This window comes from Sphaerodactylus townsendi, linkage group LG03, assembly GCF_021028975.2.
Source record: "Sphaerodactylus townsendi isolate TG3544 linkage group LG03, MPM_Stown_v2.3, whole genome shotgun sequence".
NCBI lineage: Eukaryota > Metazoa > Chordata > Lepidosauria > Squamata > Sphaerodactylidae > Sphaerodactylus > Sphaerodactylus townsendi.
Genome location: NC_059427.1, coordinates 101,560,933 through 101,581,464, shown reverse-complemented (window position 1 = coordinate 101,581,464; position 20,532 = coordinate 101,560,933). Strand labels below are relative to the sequence as shown.

At 39.6% G+C, this 20,532-nt stretch overlaps 1 protein-coding gene across 2 annotated transcripts in view; it reads right to left on the bottom strand.

Moving 5' to 3' along the window:
• The window catches only part of SLIT3 (slit guidance ligand 3), a 585,281-nt gene that overhangs the window by 207,264 nt on the left and 357,485 nt on the right, over positions 1-20,532 (bottom strand). For both annotated transcript variants that reach the window (XM_048487936.1, XM_048487937.1), the window contains one exon: positions 9,094-9,235. In XM_048487936.1, the coding sequence (XP_048343893.1) occupies positions 9,094-9,235 (142 nt within the window). The remainder of the gene's footprint in view (positions 1-9,093; positions 9,236-20,532) is intronic.

Genomic DNA, 20,532 nt, shown 5'->3' with positions numbered 1-20,532 from the left:
TGTTCCAATGACACTGATTTCTAATTTGCTCCCCAATTTGCTTCAAGGTACTGGTACAGACCTTTAAAGCACTATACAGCTTGGGTCAACATACTTGAAGGATCTCTTTCTCCCATATCAGCCTACCCATTCAATACATCTTAAGAGAGCTCTGCTTCAGATACCCTCACCATCTAAGGCTAGATGGGTGGATACCCATAAAAGGACTTTCTCAATCATGGCACCAAAAATTTGGAGTTCCATTCCCTGGGGAATCTGTCTTTTTCTCTCTATTGGTGCCTATCACCAAACTTTTGTTTTTTGTTTGGCATAGTCCTGCCCCCTGCCAGTCAGTAACTCTTATGGGCCCTCCTCCCTGGTTTTGAAGAAGAGTTGGTTTTTATCTCAAAGCAGATTACAATCACATTCCCTTTCTCTCCCCACAACAGGCACCTTGTGAGCTAGGTGGGGCTGTATGTTTATGTTTTATTGAATTATTCTTTCATTATTTTAGTGCTGTTTTAATGTTTAGTTTTTTCATGTTTTCATGTTCACTGCCTTAGGCATCCTAACTGCTGCAAAGGTGGCATTAAAATGTTTTAAATAAACAAAAATAAACAGCCATGTGAAGTAGGTTAGGCTGGTCCAAAGTCACCCAGCAAGCCTCCATACCAGAGTGGGAATTGAATCTGTGTCTTTCAGATTCTAATCCAACAGCCCAACAACTCTACTACATTGGTTTTATATATGGAGTACCAAAGTATTTGTGAAGAATAACACTTGGTACCAGAAGATTACAGATTTTAAAGCTGCTGTTACTGCAAGGAACTCAGTACCAGTTCAGCATACAGTTCTTATGAAATGAATGAGCAGCACTCTTTTTTAAGCACAACAAATCAGATATAATTCAAACATGCTATCAGCAGAAATCTTCAGCTGATTATTTGCATGAGTTAACAGACCATCATAACACTAAGGGAGGAAGCAAAGATTAAGTAGGAACCCACATATTGTGGAGGGCCACCGGAATTACTAATCAGACTGCTTTCTAGATGATAACACATTTCCATCTTCACATTGACTCTGCCTATACCCTTTTCAACAAAAAGAACTAAGTAGAATTGTAACTTCATCCACCACATGCTAGACTGTCTTTGTTTTAGAATGGTCCACTTAGGTCCTAATGCGTACCTAACAGAACTAGGACCCAAGTGGAGCATTCTAAAACAAAGATGGTCCAGCATTTAGTACATGAAGTTACAGTTCTATTTAGTTCTTTTTGTTGAAAAGAGTTACCTAGGCTGGCACCCAGTGGTTTGAGAAATAATATAAATAAATTTTGTGTATGATTTTATATTTACGGTGTCCAATTCTAAACTTTTGGTTTACATCTCAGAACTTCAGGTTCTCACTCAGTGGTTGTTGAAGGCCCAATACCGACTATACTTTTGTATCATTTGACAAAATCAATACTTTCCAATAAACTCACATAATATGGCTTTTATTACCAAATGCTAATAAGAAAAATAAAGGAGAACTTGGATTTATACCCCATTTTTCTCAAAGCAGCATACAAATCCCTTCCCTTTCTCTCACTACAACAGTCACCTTGTGAGGTAGGTGGGGCTGAGAGAGTTTTGAGAGAGTTCTGAGAGAACTATGCCAAGCCCAAAATCACTCAGTAGGCTTTATGTGTAGGAGTGGGAAATCAAACTCATTTCTCCAGATTAGAGTCTACCGCTCTTAACCACTACACCACCAATAGAGGGAGATGGGAACACATGGACTGGACCACAGAAGGAACCTTATAGCTATTCTTCTATAGATAAGGCTGATAGATTTGATAAGACATATCATCACTATATAATCCACTTGGACCAAAATGGCTCCTTTCAGTTTCCCAGAACATGTGTTCTCTATTAGCATCATCCATGCATCCTCTTGTCAGAGAAACAAGGTATAATTGATTTCACATCTTCAATGTGATAAGTAATCTCTAAAAGCTAAAAGTGAGACTGTGATATGAAGAAAAATTAGAGAGAGAAGCAATGAGTTTGAACCATGCTGTTATATTCATCAAATAATAAATGACTACTTGACAAGCTAGCATGACTTCATATACGTTGTAATTCTGTCTTTAATTTAAAATGTTTATTAACTGATTAATGGAAGACAGAAAATCAATTAACAATCATAAAGCTTATTGACACTTTGAGGCTTTTGGAATAATAAACCTCTTCCTGCTTTTTAAAAATATAGGTGATTTATTATGGTATTATGGTGACCCTGTAGAGGGTTCAAGGCAAGAGATGCTCAAAGGGCGTTAAAATACATTGGGTATTATCTGCCTCCGTGTTATGCCCCTGGTATTCAAATACTAGCCAGGGTCAGTGTTGAGAGTGTGTGACTGGCCCAAGGTCACTCAGCAAACTTCCACAATGTTAGTGGGGATGTGAACTTGGGTTTCCAGATCCTTGTCTGACACCTTAACCACTACACCACACTGGCTCTCTTCCTACTTATATCACACCCTAATATTTCATGGTGAAATAATTCTATATCTATAATACATGGGGTAAACATACTGGTTACTGTAAAATTGTTGCATGCTATTTTGTCACATAAAGTACATACTGTTTTGTACATCAAATTAATACTTGTTTCATAAATGTTAATAAACATTCATATAATTTTCTTAATATTTGAAGCATGGTTAAACATAATTTAAATAGTTTTGACTGGGGAAAAACAAAACCAGTTTCACTTCAGATTTTTTTTAAAGGATTATAACACTGAAAACTCAAAAGGACTATCATACTGAAACTTCAAATGTGGACTCTTATCCCAAGTGAGGCTGGCTATGTAGGATAATACAGGTTCCAAGTTCCCCTTTGCCAGCGGAATGGCAGCACAGGACATCAGAAGTGGGGCTACAGTGAAGCTTTAAGGTTGCACAGTTTCAGGATTGGCACAGTCATTCCATGGGAAGATTCCTACCCACACGGTGGTAGAACCTGGACAGATAAATGGTGTCAGAGGATGGTACAATATAGTTGATCTTGTCTAAAAAGCCAGCATTAGGATCATCTTCCATGTTGCTGTAGCATGACGCTATTTCTCTGGAAAAATAACAGCATCCAACTTCTCTTCTCCCAAGACCCTTTGGAGGAGATTAAACACAGATCCGGCTGGCCTCTACAAGGGCCAGGGCTTTCACAGCCCTGGCCCCTACCTGGTAGAACAGGCTCCCTAAGGAGACCAGGGCCCTGCGGGACCTTCAAAGTTTCTCCAGGGCCAGTAAAACAGACCTGTTCCACCAGGCTTTTGGCCAGCTGGGACAGCCATCAGACCCTCGTGTTATCCAGGCCCCCATGGATGGGATTGGGGGGAGGGAACTGTCGCCATATAGATTGTTTTAAATTATAGACTAAATTACTGTTTTATGTTTTATTTTATATATTAAATTATGATGTACACCACCCTGAGCCTACTGGGGAGGGCGGTCTAAAAATATAATAAACAAACAAACAAACAAACAAATAAATATGTCTGATGGAGCAGCCAAACATTGCACCACTTCAGGAAAATGTAAACCTCAGCCAGGGAATTGAGTTCACCATATTGAGTTGAAAATAGTGAGGAAGTTCAAGGAAATATTTGACGAAGAAGATGTTTGTCTGCTTTGCCCTTTCCCAAGTTGCCTGCTTTTTCTTCTAAAAGTCCTTTCAGAAGGTCAGGAAAATTTCATGAGCCAAATGTACCACAATCATGTAAAATCGTTTCCTTCTCTCTTTTCTGTTAGCAGCTTGCAGCCAACAGGGAAGGCAGAAGGAAGTCGTTTTCCTAATTTTCCACTTGTCACTACAGCACCTATGTTGTTGGTTATTTGTTTGCTAGGCTCTCTCAACCCTTCATAAGAATTTTCAGAGCAAAAAGCAGGGTAAGATGAAAGAGGGAAAAAAGCATTTTCCACCAAAAGTCCGAAAATATATCATTCTGCCCCTATATCCACAGAACTGTGAGTTTTTTATGTGCACAATGGAAACTTACCAGGGAACTCTGAGATATGGAAGGTATTATATAAAGAAGAGACTTGTTTAATTAAAAAAACATATAAAATTTTACTGAAAATGGAAACAGAAACAGAGAGGGTTACAGAAAACATGATTAAATAGGTCCAAAACTTAGAGTAATCCGTTTAGAAGAGTGGGAAAAGATATGGACAAAAAGGTTGATACTTCAGTCCACTGAATAGCACTCCATGGTTGTATCATCTGTTTTTTTAAAAAAGGCTTAAGCACAACTTTTACTTTTTCCCCCTTTTGTGAAGAACAAATACATTACAAAGCCCTTCCTGGGAAACTGCACTCATTAAGACAGCTTAGGATAAGAGATTTACGATGGTATTCCATTAACTGGTTGTTGTGGGTTTTCCGGGCTGTGTGGGTGTGATCTAGTATATCTTGTTCCTAACGTTTTGCCCGCATCTGTGGCTGGCATCTTCAGAGGTGTATCACAGAGAGAAGTCTGTTACACACTGATTCTATTAAGCTTTTTACCTTCCAGTAACTGCTCACCTGCAGCTCAGGTAAACAAGAAGTAATGACAATGACTGGTAAACTGGTATCCAATGATCTGTTAGATGCAAAGGATGGCTTATACTGCTTTGGGAGATGAAAAAGTTTGCTGCGCAGGCTGTGAATTTCCATAAAAATTAGTTCTTTTCTTGCAAATCCATTCTAAATAGGCAAGTCAATTTGCTTGCCAGACAGAATTGTCATTTTCATTAGCTTCTTCCTGATTCTTGATTATTTCATAGTTTTAGTAAATATGTCTTAGGATATGACATGTGTTATTTCTATTTCTAGTTGTGGTATTTTCTGAAAACTGAAAAAAACAATGAAGTCAATAGGTAAATATGTATGCTGGAAAAACCCACATTACACTCACATAAAGGGAACAGCCATAATTTCCTGTCTATTACACACTTTAGTTCACTTCATGCATGCCAATTTCGAAATAGCTATGTAGTGAGGGAGCCTCCAAGCATCAAGATAAAAAGCTATGATAAAGCAACACTTCTTGCTTCCTTATATCTCTCACATGATGCAGAAAATCAAAAGGCAATTAGCTATTTGCCTGGGGCTGATAGCAATTGCCTGTGGGAGAATGATAGCATCCCCCCTTCTCAGCTACCAAAGTGTTATTGCAAAGGTAGGAGAAAAAAATAACATGATGGCTTCTCTCACCCCTTAAGCTACAAATAGTAGATGCAGCTGTGACAGCTCCTAGTTCTCTGCTAAGTTCACAGAAAGAGCATCACTGTTAAAAATTCATCTTTGGGACAGCACACAAATGCATGACATAGACTATACAATAGATTTTACCACATAAAATCTATACAGATGTCATTATTTTTGTTAAGCAGGGATAATACCTAAATGCCATCAACTCTAACCTATGAAGTATCTAAAATCATCAATTATATAAAGTTTAATTTGTTTATAAGATTTGAGCAAAAAAATCCTTTGATAACACTTAATATATTGATTTACAGTTATTTTACAGAGGCGTATGTGGGGAAAATGGCGCCTGGAGACAACTCACTCTCCAGGTGCCCCCCCGCACGGGTTGCACCCGCACACCTCTGATAGAGAGGAAAGGGACGGCCTGGTAGCAGCCTCCACACCTCCATCAGAGGTCCTGTGGGACTTCCGATAACAGTGGGGGGTGGCAAGCCAACTGCAGCCTGTGCCCAGCTCGGATCCTGGCAGGATCTGAGCTGGGCTCAGGCTGCAGCCACCCCCTCCCCACTTCCATCAGAAGCCCCACGGGACCTCCGATAAGGTGCAGGGGCAAGCCGACTGCAGCCTGCGCCCAGCTCAGATCCTGGCAGGATCCAAGCTGGGCGCAGGCTGCAGCTGCCCCCTCGCAACCGGCTTGTAGGTAGGGGAGAGGGGCTGCCAGTTTCCCTCCTTTCTGATCTGCTCAGGGGGAAGAGCAGCTCAGAAAGGAGGGAAACAGCTGTTGGTCTTCCTTCCAAGCTGCTTGGAATGCACAGAAATGGCCGCTGCTGGAGGCGCGGTGGTGGTGGCGCCAGCGGAGGGCGCTGTTGGAAGCTCCAGGGGAAGACTCACTGGTCATGTGGGGGGCAAATATTGCATCCCCCATGTGACCAGATGGTGTGTGCCTAGGGACATTGAGTACCCAATGTCACCGGGTCGATATGCCTCTACAATATCCCTCTGCGATATGTCACTACGCAGCAGTGGTATAGTGGCAAAGAGCAGTGGCTAAGAGCAGGTGCACTCTGATCTGGAGGAACCAGGTTTGATTCCCAGCTCTGCTGCTTGAGTTGTGGAGGCTTATCTGAGGAATTCAGATTATCCTGTACACTCCCACACATGCCAGCTGGGTGACCTTGGGCTAGTCACATCTTCTCGGAGCTCTCTCAGCCCCACCCACCTCACAGGGTGTTTGTTGTGAGGGGGGAAGGGCAAGGAGATTGTCAGCCCCTTTGAGTCTCCTACAGGAGAGAAAGGGGGGATATAAATCCAAACTCTTCTTCTCTTCTTCTTCTTATGTAGTATTTTCATTTCTAAGCATTACGTTGTATAATATACATTGCTGCTCTCCCACAGTGTACACAACCTGTAGAAATATATTTCCTCACAAAAAGCAGTTATTGAACTTGATCTTGAAATCTGTTGGATTTTTGGAATCCAAAAAGGCTGATTTTTCATGGTCAAAATGCCCCATGGTAGATCTGGAAGGGAACCTGCCACAGCACTTTTTGCCCTGCTTCTGACTCTTCACTGCTCCCTGATTCTTCCCGGGATTTGAGGCAGGGTCAGCATGTTATGCCCCAACTGTTTCTTCAAGAGCCCAGTGCTTCTCCATTTGCACCGGGAGCTCTTCCACAATATCTTCCACGCATGCACGGACAACCTCTGTTTCCCAGGTTCTGATTGGCTGAATCACCCCCCCCCGTTTCCCCCCACTCACTTTCACTATTTCAATTTTAAATGACTCTGAACACAAAACAGGCGCTTAGAATTGGTGCCCTCGCCCCCATTTAAAATCCTTGCGTGTGCGAGAGAATCACCATCCTCCACCCCCATTCTAAAAACCTTTTGTGTGAGAATTGCCACCTTCCCGTTTACAGTGCCTCTACATTCCACTTTTCTGTCTAAAAACCAAGGTTTCTCCCTCATGTGTTTTTTTCCCACTGCAAGGGGGGAAGGGCTCTGATTCTCAGCACCTGTTCATTGGAGGGGCAGGTCAGAGTGGCAAAGTGGGAAAAATGACCCTGGTTCTGATGTCCTGGAGTTTTTCACGGCAGTGGAAGCCACCGGAGCAACAAGGAGGCATTTCAAAAGAACCTCAAATTTGGTGGTTTTTTAAATATGCAGAGCAAAGACAATGCTGCGGGGCACCGCTGGGGCAACAACGTGGCAGACATGCTGCAGCACTGGGAGCTGTGAATAACTCCCAGATGCACTGGAATAGTCTCTGTGCTAACAACAGGGCATTTTTACCGTGAAAAATCAGCCCAAAAGTCAGGGTTATGAATAACTTTAAAGGATTAGATATAAACAATAGCTAAAACGGTAGATTCTATTCCTGGAAATTAGACCATCAAAGTACATAAACAACAGATAAGATACAACTGGAACTTGTATTACAGTGTGGCTCAAACCCAGCAATGTTTGCATTACAATAAAACTCAATTCAGAGTTCCAGTCTTCTGGAATGGCAAGCTGGCTACAAGACCAATACAAGTCCTAATGCCTTCTGCTCACCAAGGAACATGTTCATACTCATTGGTACAATTTCACACTAAAGTTTGCACAAAAGAAAAAAAAGCAAATTGCAGCAACAGATTAAAACAAGTCTTAAGAACAAAGCACTAAAACCATAGATATTAATTAATATCTTAAAAAGCAAAAAGCTTACTGTACTCAATAAAGGCATTACAATTATTTGAAAAATGACACAGTGAATGTGGTACAGGCATTATTCCAACTCACCAGCAGAGCTGTACATATTATACATACTATAGCTACTGACAACATTATTTTGAGACTGTTACAGAACATGCAATTTTTGGTGACAATACTGCCTTTTCCTTTACAGAAAGTATCAAAGGTCTGATGAACAAATAATTATTCTACATTCTCCTCTAGCACTATTTTTTTCACTCAGGCAATCTGGGAATTTAGGCAATCTGGTTTTTCATGCAATGCAGTTTGAGTAATAAAGTTATAAGAATTTTAAAAGTACCGTATATAGGATTAAATACTCTGGAAAGCCAGCATCGTGTCATGGTTAAGAGCTCTGGTGTGGAGAACTAGGTATGATTCCCTGCTCCTAAACATGAGTGATGGGCTCTAATTTAGAGAGCCACACTAGATTCCCCACTCCTCCAACAAAGTCTGCTAGGTGACCTTGGACTAGTCACAGTTCTGTCAGAATTCTCTCAGACTCCTCTACCTTGAAAGATTCCTGTTTGGTGGGGAGGGGGGAAAGAAGAGAAGGGAAAGCGATTGTAAGCCAAATTTGAAACTCCTCACAACAGAGAAAAGTGGGGTATAAAAACAACTTCTCTTCTTCCAAAAAATGAAAAGTGAGAACCATCATTTGAGATGTATGTGAAAATTCAGCAAAGATGTGAAAAGTCAGCAAAATTCAGCAAATATTCAAAAAATATAAAAATTCAGCAAAGATGATTTTCACAAATGTTTGTCCCATTTTCCAGGCATAAAATCCGTTTATGATTGGCTGCACAGCAGCCTCGCAACCACTGGCATGTCTAAAACAGTATAACAATATTATCTTTTCTTTTGCTATTTTTCTTTTGCTACTTGTCACTACCTTGGTTTGGATCAAAAGTTTGCTAAGGCTGACTTACTAGATAACCAAGTTATATCGGAAAGACAGATATTGTGTATAGAAGACATTTCTATAATGAACAAAAATGTTTACAATAAGCCATTGGTAAATGGACATTCCCCAACAAACTATTAAAAATTCAAGAATGATATCGTACACAAGGTTGCAACCTTTGGCTGAAGTATAAGTCTTTATACGACAGGCTGTTCAGATAGTACTTACATTTCCACAATATTCTCCGGAAGGTTTGGTGGAATTTCAGTTAAGCCCTTTCCTCGACAGTCCACAATGTTGTTGCTGCAAGTACAAGTAGATGGGCAACTAATGGAATTGGCATTGCAGGAAGGAGGTTCCATGTGTGAGCCTGAGAAGGCAAGAATTCAATGTCAGTAAAACTAACAGTATCATTATCTAAATATGTGCTATGGGTAATATTATAAAAGAAAACATAGTTGCCAGATCATATATTTCCTATATTATTCATAATAATGAAAGTGTCTTTACTTACCATTCAGTTTACTCTGTTGTGTGATAAAAATGTGTGTGTTATATTTTGTATGTAAGAGAGACACAAAAATCTTGCTGGAACTTTACAAAAAAAATGACAATCAGTCCCCCTGAATTTTTATAGAATACAAACTTGCCTTGGGCCAAATGTAGCAAATTTCACATTTACAAATATTCATGAACAGTCCAACAGTTTTTGCATCAAAATACGTTACACATCAAACTATGAATTCACACATGTTGGTTCATCACTTAATAACCAGCACTGATCAGCCAGTAACCACAACTGAACATGTAAACAGCTTTGTGCCAGGTTGTATTGTGTGTGGTGACCTAAACTGATACGAAAGCTCAGTCTATACCAGGGGTAGGGAACCTGCGGCTCTCCAGATGTTCAGGAACTACAATTCCCATCAGCCCCTACCAGCACTTAAGCCAGTGGCCATGCTGACAGAAAAACTGATAGGGTGTGAATTCCTAATTCTGAACCTGGGATTCTGAAATCTCCCCTATCAGTCATTGCAAGCTATTACTTAATTCCTCAGTTATCAAGCAATAAAGGTACACATGTGAATCAATGCCAAGGAGTTGTTCATACAATCAGATTTTACTGGGAAGCATATACATGAGATAACAAGTCTCTCTGGGTGTTCCATAGTTACTCACTGTTGTAAAAGCAACACCATAAATTGAATTAAATATGCAACCTGAGGACATTCAACACCCTCCACTTAATATACACGGTACATAATGGGCATGTATTAACGCACTGCTTGAGACTGAAAGTGCATCATGCTAAATTGATGCACAGTTTAAAATATTCACAGTAAAATTCAGGTTGGAAGAAAGGACACCAATAATTAAGCTACACTTTTCAGATTTCTTCTTCAGCAGATGGCCTGCATGGGAAAATCAAGAAACTCCATTTGTAGGTAGGTGATGGTGGAAACCAAAGAATTATGCTGTAGAACTATTCTTATTGTTCTTATGACTATGGCAGATCCAATAATCCTTTAATCCATACCTTCATGTAGACTGATAGTTAGATTACATCATTACCAAGTAAACAGAAGTTATATTAAATGTTTAGATGCAAATCACAAATACAGACTTACTCCTAGAGAATAACTACTACTGTACAAGCAGCCTAACAGGAACAACAGGACACCTCTTGTAATCACCTACAGCTCTCAACTGAAGATGCTGCAGCCCATTATTTAAGGCCTAAATCCTGCTCTGGAGAATGATGTTGCTGTCAGAGAGGCAACAAACCAATGGTGGCACACAGAAAACCACCTAATTTAAAACATCTTGTAACAAGCAATAAGAATAACATGGTGGAATCACATCAAACCACAATGTAACAAAGTGCCAATTACGCTCCTTAATCAACATTAGAAATGCACTGAAAGGACCTAATTTCACTATCCACCATATTTGGTACATTTATACATATGAATTACTGAGAGATGAAAATATATTTAACAAAATACCCACTGGCAATACAGAGTTGTGCTTGAGGAAAAGATTAAACAGACGTAAATCTAATATAAACAGCAGTACTGCAAACCTGTTGGTTGAACAGGATTGTTCCGCGATTAAGTCCAGCATGCAGGTGGATGTTTTGAACACAAAATGGTAAAATAGAAATGTAATCATACATCTGACTTTGTCATACAAGACCTAGGCCCTTTCATGGGCGTTTACAGCTGACCAGGGACAGCAAAATGCAGTCCCTGTTGGCTGTTCACACAGAGCACTGCTGCCATGGCAAGATCTAAGCCTGGAGTGGCGGCTAATAACCGCCAAAACAAGCAGGTTTTCTACAGCACCGTCTTCCCCGCCGGTGTAGTGCGAGCAGCACGGTGGGGAAGATGCGCTTTCCCCTCCTCCACTCACCGTCCGTCATTAAGCTCTGGAGGGCTGCAGAGCCCCTGGAGGTCGGAGGGCAGCGTTGGCGGATCCCTGCAGCCCTCCAGGCGACAAGACGGTGGTGAAGAAACGACTCGAAGCTGACTCCATGTGGGCATACTCTCCGATGAAGGCACCGTTACGCAGCCATCTTGGAAGAGACTAAATAGGGATTACACCTTCTTCTCCCAGTTTGATCATAAAACTAATCCAGGACAAGGGTTAAAAAGTCTATCTCAGAATGCTGCTCAGAGCAACCATCAGACCATTGAGCTGGAAGGTGTGAACATGGCTGACCATTGCTGCTGCCTTTTCTTCCCCAAACCACCTGTTGGGGTAACCAAGGACAGAGGGCTGGTATTAAGACAAGAACTGGCAGAAACTGCTATTCATAGCCATCACCATCCTCACAGGGGCATGGCCAAGGCATCTGTCCAAGATGTCTGTCCTGTGCTCCACCCTTTCCCCCACTCAAGTCCCTTAAGGAGACAACACTTTTGGTTATGTAGAGATCCCATCCTTTACAATCTGCACTATATTTCCCATTCAGTGTCTAAAGGGCAACAGCCTGTTGTGATGATCACAATCTTTTTAACAGCACAAACAAGCATACAGAGTGAATATAATCTTTGCTATGGGGAATGCAAAATCCCCAGGACTTATCAGCTAACTGGTTCTAGGAAAAAATTCTTCCTAGGCCTGCTGACCAACAGCTCACCACAGTCATAGCAAAGAGTGAGTAGCCAGAAAGAAAATAAATCCCTCAAGCAGCACCTTTGCAGTCTCCTCTTTTCAATGTGAGGTGTATGCCAGGTAAAGGTATACCAGTGACAAGCCTAAAGTCCACAAGTCTGTATGCCTCACCCATTCTGTGATGGGTAATCTCTAGGGCAGGCAGCAGGAAGCTATTTAAGAGCCAGGCCCAACTGCCCTATATCATCTCTGTTCTCCCTCCCCCCATTCCACCCAGACACAAATGACTCCTCCAGCCCAAGGCTGGGAGCTTGTCTTCTTACAACCACAGTTCATTCTTAAAAAAAATTGTCTGCAAATCCAACATACACTTCTTGTGTAATGCCTAGTTTTGCCCAAAGATCAAGAACATATTTTACTAAAGTAAAGAATGTTCCTATTCTGCAGAAAGATCAGCACTATCCAAAACATAAATAATAAGAAAAGCTAAAGACTGAGCACTGTGAAGTATCACTTTAGATCAGTAAAGAAAAAGTACAAGAACAATTCAAATCAAAACATTCTGAATCACAAAAAATGTTCAGATAAATATGGCTATAAATGTCATGATTTGAAATACAGCTCCAACTCCCCAAAGGTGCAAAAATTGAAACTACTACCGGCTGGCCTTATATATCATTGAAAGGGGGGAGTTGTCCCTTGACAAAAAGGAAAGAGAATTATTGGAAACTTTTGCCTTCTGTTTCCAGAAGTAATCAGCGATTCAGTGAAATTGATGCCACCAGTAGCTTGAGTTACCTTTATCTTTGTGAAAATGGTCACACTTCTTTTGATCTTTTAATATGAAAGCTGTGCCAGAAAACAATTGGATATACACAAAGGCTATTTGGGTCCATCATAAGTTTAGTTAACAAAGAATGTTACACCCAGGACATTATTAAAAACTAATGTTTTGACCAGTTTCTCTTTAAAATGTAAAACCTATTTTAGAAAGCCAAAACATGTGCACTCAGTGATGCTTTGGACTTTTGTTTCAACAGTTGCATTGGAAACTATTTTTGAATTGCAATGGAATTGCATTGGAAACTATTTTTGAATTAAAAAGCAGTTTAACATGAAGCATGGGCAACTAGCTGTTTTCAAGAAAAACATCCAAATTCCTACTGGAAACATATACAAGGCCTTTTGCATGTCCAACACAATGTGTTTTGGCCATCATTTTCCACTCAGCCATTCTCAATACTTTTATTTCTGTTAATAGATTGACTTGAAACAACTGGAAAATAAAATTACATCTCTTACTAGGTATACTATATACCACATAGACTGGCTTCATTGTAACAGGATACAATTTTTTTAAAAAAAATTCACTGATAACGGAACAGGAAAAAATAAAACAGAATCTAATCTATGAATTACATTAGTTGCAAAGACTAATAAAGGAATCAAAATTATACATATAATACCAGAATTATATAAAAATTTAAAAAATACCAATGGCTAGTCTTGATACAAATTCTCATAATCCTAAATAGGTTTTAAAAATCTCTCATAAATTATTGTTATTATAAATTTCTAGAATGTTCCTCACAAAGTAAAAGTTATATTGGCATATTATTGTCATCTTTCTTGATATAATTAATCATTTGTCTGTTTCCTTTTAAGCTCATTTTTAGATAATATATTTTAAAAGTTATTAATGTATATACATCATTTCAGCAATATGTCACATTCCACCATTATTCTTTTTTGGGGGAATAATATAAATAATATAGCTTTCATTTATCTTGAATTTCTTTGATTGGTTGCTTATTCAAAAAGCTTGCTAATTTTGCCAGTGTTACATATTCAACTATACTCTGTTCCACCAAAAGACGAAAAATGTGGTTCAGCATTGTTTGGCAGAAGTGAAAGCAGGGTGCTTCCACTATAGAAAAGAAGTCCCAATATTAAAATAGCTAGCGCAGATAAAACCACATGTATCTCTTGAATCCCTTGGACTATCTCAGCAGTTTTAACTACATTCTGCTCTGTGGCCCCTGAAGATTCTCCATCACTAATCTTTTTTTAAAAAAACAGGCTCCCCAATTTTTCCAAAATGGCCACTGTGGGTAAAAACACCTATATCTCTGGAATCCCATGGGCTATCTCAGCAGTTTTAATTATATTCTGGTTGAGGTTACCTAGGGATTCCTCTCAATCTATTTATTATTCAGAACTCAAACCTTCCAATTTCATAATTTTTTCCTGGTCCCCTAAGATGCCTACCACCTCCTTACCATACAAAAAACGGTCCAGAAAGTTGCTGCGGATTAATTCATTATTGAGGTTCTATCTTTCTGTGAGACAATGTATACTTTATTTTCCCAATTCTCTTGGCTTGGACTTTATTTTGCCTTGCATTTTTTTTGAAAGCCATTACCTGGCTGCCATTACCAAATACTGAAACAGTTCTTCTAAGATTTTTGGAATATTTTTGGCAATAAGCCTAGTATAATAGTCTTGGCATTCACTGCAAATTTAATTATAAAATTTTCTGGATTTCTACATGAATTTCTTTCCAATTTTTTAAACCACATATAATAAAATGAACCATCCACTTCTTTACACTTGCAACATTCCCATTTGTATTTCTTATCTATCTTCTCAATATCCTTTAGAGTGATTTACCCTTGCAAGGAAGGGGAGGGAGGGGGTCCGGCATCTGGACATAGCCCACCCACCCTAGCGGAGGGAAGGGGAGGCAAGGGAACGAAGGGTGGCATGCAAGGGAAGGGGAGGGAGGGAGGGGTGGCATGCAAGGGAGGGCAGATGTTTTATTATCATGTTCCAATTTTCTTTTAATATTTGACTTGGTGAGAATTTTATACCTTTTGTCCATAAGCTTCCCATTGTTGAAAGGATATTTTTTCCTGAAAGTTTTGTATCCATCTAACCGGGCATGTTTGAAACAGCTTAAAATATAATAGCCATTGTATTTCTTTGCCTTTTTCTTAAGGCTTAATTTCCCCTTGAACATCTATCATGTCTCCACATATTATAAAATCAGTATTTTTCATCACATTATTATCATAATAAGTTTTTATAGCAACATTAGTGGAGATATTGGAGGCCTAGTTCTTTTTCGTGAAGCTTCCCAAATTTGAAACAATCCATCTCTGATTACATGGCTTCCATTTTGTACTATATTTTTTCTCATTTATTTTTCTGTCCATAAGCAATTACGCAGTCCTTCTTCTAGATCTGCCATTTCTAATTTTATTACTTTCTGGTCTGGGTTCCTAATCAAATCCACAATCCAAACCAGACCAGCATCTTGATAATATAATTTAAAACTGAGTTCAAATTCTTATATGCTTTTATTCACATAACCCACAAGGCCTTTATGCCCTACTTTTCCTAAGCTTACATGATGATATGTAAGCTGTTTAATTCAATCTCAAACATTTTTTAATTAGCAATGACTAAGCTAAAAAAGAGCTGGTGGGAATGTTTTACTCAGTTTCCAGACTTTTCACTGGCTGCAATCATATCTCTGATTGCACAATTCAGGGGACAGCTGCATCATCACATCAAGAAGTCTTTCCCCCAAAACTGTTAACAGCAGCATTTTACATTATGTCAACAAAGTCTGTGGATAATGTTTGCACTATTTCATCTTGTACCCTCTGTGCATGTTATTGTGATTTTAAAAATGGTAGAATAGTATAACACAAATGTTTCTTGCTTGAATGGCAGTTTGTAGTTTTTTAACAATATTAGCTGTGAATCATTATCACGGTATCCTTGCTTGCAAGGAATATCACATATGTACACACCAGCATTTGTACTGCAGCACTAGTATTATGGAATTCCTAAAGTACTTATAAAACTGGGAGAGTTAGAAAAAAGCTTTCAATTCAGTTAAACACTAAGCAGGAAACAACACAAGCGCTGGTACAAGTGTAGATCTAATGTTCTTCCAGCTCTGAATCACAGCCATTACAATTAAATCCAGTAATTACTTTTCTTGCAATTTGGCATCATGCGATTAAACAGTTACCTATATGAGGACAATAATTGTACAGCTATATGAGACCAAAAGTCTATCTAGTCAAGCACATTTCCTTCAAGTTGCCAAGTTCCCCCCCCGCTACTAATGGAGGAGGGGGGATAGGTTGCCAGATCCAGGCTGAGAAACCTCTGGAGATTTGGGCATGGAGTCTGGGAGGGACAGAGACTTTAGTGGTCCTATAGATGCCATAGACTACACCTTCCAAAGCAACCATTTTCAGCAGGGGAACTAATCTCTGTAGTCTGGAAGTGAGATGTAATTCCAAGGGATCCCCATATCCCACTTGGAGGCTGATCTCCCTACACTTTCTCCGCAAGTACTTAGTGAGATTGCCTGGGGAAACTAAAAATCAATTGGGGAGGGGGTAAACCTCTTCTCTTCTCACCAATATTTGGTTACCAGCAGTATATTGGCTTGATATGGAATTCAAGGAACCTATATTGCTCCTAGCTTTTCTATGATTTGGAGCTACCTTGAAGACTTTTGTGAGAAGCTGGATATAAATGTTTTACTAACATCAGATAAAAGAAGAAGAGTTTGGATTTATATCCCACCTTTCTTTCCTGCAAGGAGACTCAAGGTGGGTTGCAAGCTCCTTTCCCTTCCTCTCCCCACAACAGGCACCTTGTGAGGAAGGTGGGGCTGAGAGAGTTCAGAAGAACTGGACTGGCCCAAGCCTCTGTTATTTTTCACCGCTATAGGAGGTAAAACTTTAGAAAAAAGTTTAAGAACCTCCTGATCTCTGACATTATAAACAAGAAATCTGTCAAGATAACTCTTGCTGTTAATCCCTTTGTCATGAAGGAAAAGGCGAGCACACACATACACATACAAAAGGTTGAGCCCTTCCTCTTTCCCATTATTTCTCCCTGGCAAATGGCCCCGCTAACCTGAGTGCGGAAACACATCTGATTAACCAGATAAGCCTCTGCCATTCAAATGGAGCAGTGGGGAATCAAACCCAGATCTGCATATTAAAATCTACCTGCTCTTAACCAAAACACCACACTGGCTCTCATAATTTATAAAAATAATACATCGAAATCTCCAATATAAAAAAATGTGTGCACCAGCAAAAGAGTATACACTTGTATTCTGTAAGGAACACAATTGTCGAAGTGTAGGGGTTGTTGTTGTTTTTTTGTCATTCAAAAGTCTGTTTGATTACACTCACACCACTCTCCAGAAAGGGTAAAAATGTTTCACAAATGGTTAAGGTTACTGAGAGAAAACTGAGAATTTGATATTGCCTCTGTTCTTCTTACCACTATAGGAGGTAAAACTTCAGAAAAAAAGTTTAAGAACCTCCTGATCTCTGACATTATAAACAAGAAATCTGTCAAGATAACTCTTGCTGTTAATCCCTTTGTCATGAAGGAAAAGGCGAGCACACACATACACATACAAAAGGAATTACATCAGTCCAATGAGTCAGAGGCCATAATTACTGAAGTATTGGTTAAGGGTTGTAGGCAATTGCCATCTCTTGCCTTTTCTGTAGGTTTTCTATAGGTGATGTATAAATAATTTCTAAAGTAAGAAGAAGGGCTGCAGACTTAACCTGATGTATTGGTACAATAATTTACTAATGCTGCAAACAGTGCAAATTTTAATAGCAGAGGTCATAGAAAATGACAATAAACGAAAATGTTAAAAATGTGGTAACTTTGTTGCATTTTTTATTTCTTATCAATATCTTAACAAGAACCTATAGTTAGGTTTTGTTAATATACGCTTATATTTAAACTTGACTCTCCTAATAACTCCTCCATCTAGACCCAGTTAAGAAAGAGTTGCCAGGGGTGCTACAGGTTAGAAGTGCAGTCGAGTCCTTCCTCTTTCCCATTATTTCTCCCTGGCAAATGGCCCCACTAACCTGAAAATAAAATTTCATTATATAATCTGTATCAGTATCATATTTCCCAGTATCAAATTTCAATGTATGTTAAGGACTTGCTCAAAATGTTGCATTTTTGACATCTTACTACCATGTACCTATTGCTTATGGCAGGCATATATATGTTGTGCGTAGTTAAAATGAAGACTATAACTTCAGAGGTATACCTGGATCTAGAGACTACTAAAATATCATCCTTCTGTAATATCAGTTGTCTATATGAACAGCTTCTAGGGAATTTTACTTAGGGGCACTGCTAACAATACGGACAAAAATATTATCATTCTTTCTATCAACTTAAAACATCTGAATTATGATTAGTTAGACGTTTCTCAAGAACCATAATGATCTACATAAACCATCAGGACATAGTTGGAGCCATTTCAGGGCATAATGCTGCTGTGTCTACAAACCACCCTGACAGAAATGTTATTAGCATAAAATTAAAGTATTTTCATTTATAGGGCATCTTTATGCTCTACATTCCAGCCGACAGGAACCAAATCTGTGAACAAGTATAGTACTAATTAGCCAGGGATCCCTCAATATTAGCTTAACATTGCCTTTTTTGAGCATTCTTAACAGAATGTTCAAAATTTGCCTACAATACCAAGTTCGCCCGCGGCCCGTGCTGACGACGCCAGGGGCGGTAAAAACACGCCCCCCCAGACGCCGTTCAAAGATAGGCGCCGCTGCTGCAGCGCGGCAACGCTAAACTTCGACAGCTTTCCTCCCCAGAAGGCGGCCAGTCGGCCTTCTAAACAACATACCTTCTTTAAAGATTTGTTGGTGGGGAGGAAGCTGTCTTCAATAATGGCGGTGCGCGAACCGCTTCACCGGGCGACGCTTATGCCCGCCATCCCCGGTAGCCCTCCGCTGATTGGTCCTCGCCATTAACCATTAGCCTCCGACCCTGGGCGTTAGGGCAGCGCGGGCGGGTTGTCCTCCGACTTCCAGCAGGCTTACCTAATTTTAGGACACCGTGATCATGGGGCGGGGACGCTCGTGGTGGAGGCATGGGTTCGTGTGGAGCCGCCTGCCGTCTGCCGGCCTCCGCTTCGCCCGTTCATGCAAACGGGCTTGCGCCCCCACGCTGCCAGAACTCTTGGCGGCGTGAGCTGATTTATCTGGCTAAAATCTTGAAACTTGGCCTAAGTTCACAGTACTGTGGTATTAGAAAAGGCCACCATTCTATTCTGTTGTATATATTTGTAGCCTGTTTCAGAAATTCAGTGAGTCACATTATTTCCCCAAAGCGACTCTGATGCCAATTGCAAAAGCAATAGTATATTAATAAATCAGAATAAATCAGAAATAACAAGATAAAAGATTTTCTGTGTCTGCTGTCAAGGTCCAGAACTCCTTCACCTTAGGCTTCTTGACTTCTCTTTCACCTCAAGATCAGGCTCTTTGTAACCTGTCTCTGTTGCACCAAAATGGATCTCAAGATACTGTATGAGAACTGTTTATATATTCTTTCTTGCATTCATCGAAATACACCAAGCACTGATTTCATGCATGTCTTTAAGTTCAGAGAAAGCTATAGAACTGAATGGGCTGACAGGTGAGAAAGTGCTCTTCTACCTTATTTAATTTATTTTTATGTTATTCCATTTATAAATTTATGTATTAAAGATTTTGATACTATGATGTGACTAAGTTTGGCTTCCCAGTCTTCCTCTAGGAAAGACTCACCTTTATTTCTTAATGTGGGCACCACTCCGTGGCAAGGCAAATATTAAACTGTTCAAATACACTAATACTATGTTAAATGCCCTTGGGTACGTAAATTTGTCTGCAAGGTAACTCAGAGCTTTAGAAATAAAATAATGAATAAATAATGAATAAATAATACAAGAATTCTATAAGAATGTTAGGAACAGTGGTAACAGAAGTCAGTGCTCTGGAAGCTTGGTTCAGAAGTTCTTAGCAGGAAGCAAGTCATCTCATTCTGAGCAAGCTGAAGGGTTCAAACTTAAGTTCTGACATTTAACAGTGCAGTCCTATGCAAAGTCACTCTGGTCTGTCATTAATTTCACTGCATTGTAATTGTACAAAGAGAAAATTTCATGCAATGCACAGATTCCTCATGGACTGAAAAACACCTCAACATGAAGCATAGCTTGCACATGTCCCATGTGTCCTTAAGTTTACTTGCATAGCCTTGATGAAACCGCATGCTTTACCCTAAAGGAATGATACCAAATCAATATCTAACAAATGTGCTAGATGTGGGATGAGTTTTAAACATTTTAGATAATGTTATGTTGCAGAGGAACTAACTTATCCAGAGCTAACAATAACAACCATAGAAATCACTTACAATACAGAAATATAGTTACAACTGAAGAAGGTATTTCTTTCAAACAGTAATATTTATGCAATTTCTCCTACAGGCAAAGAACAAGAAAAACTAAGTTGGCTGATTTTAAAGACTATTACATCTCCCCAAATTTCATATCATAGCTTGGAAAATAATACAAATTTCCTTCTTGAGTCAATCAGAATATACACCCACCAAAGTTCACCGTGTGTTAGACACCAGTATTTCACATGTACTTGCTAATTCACTCCATTTGTATTCTAGTCAGATATAGAG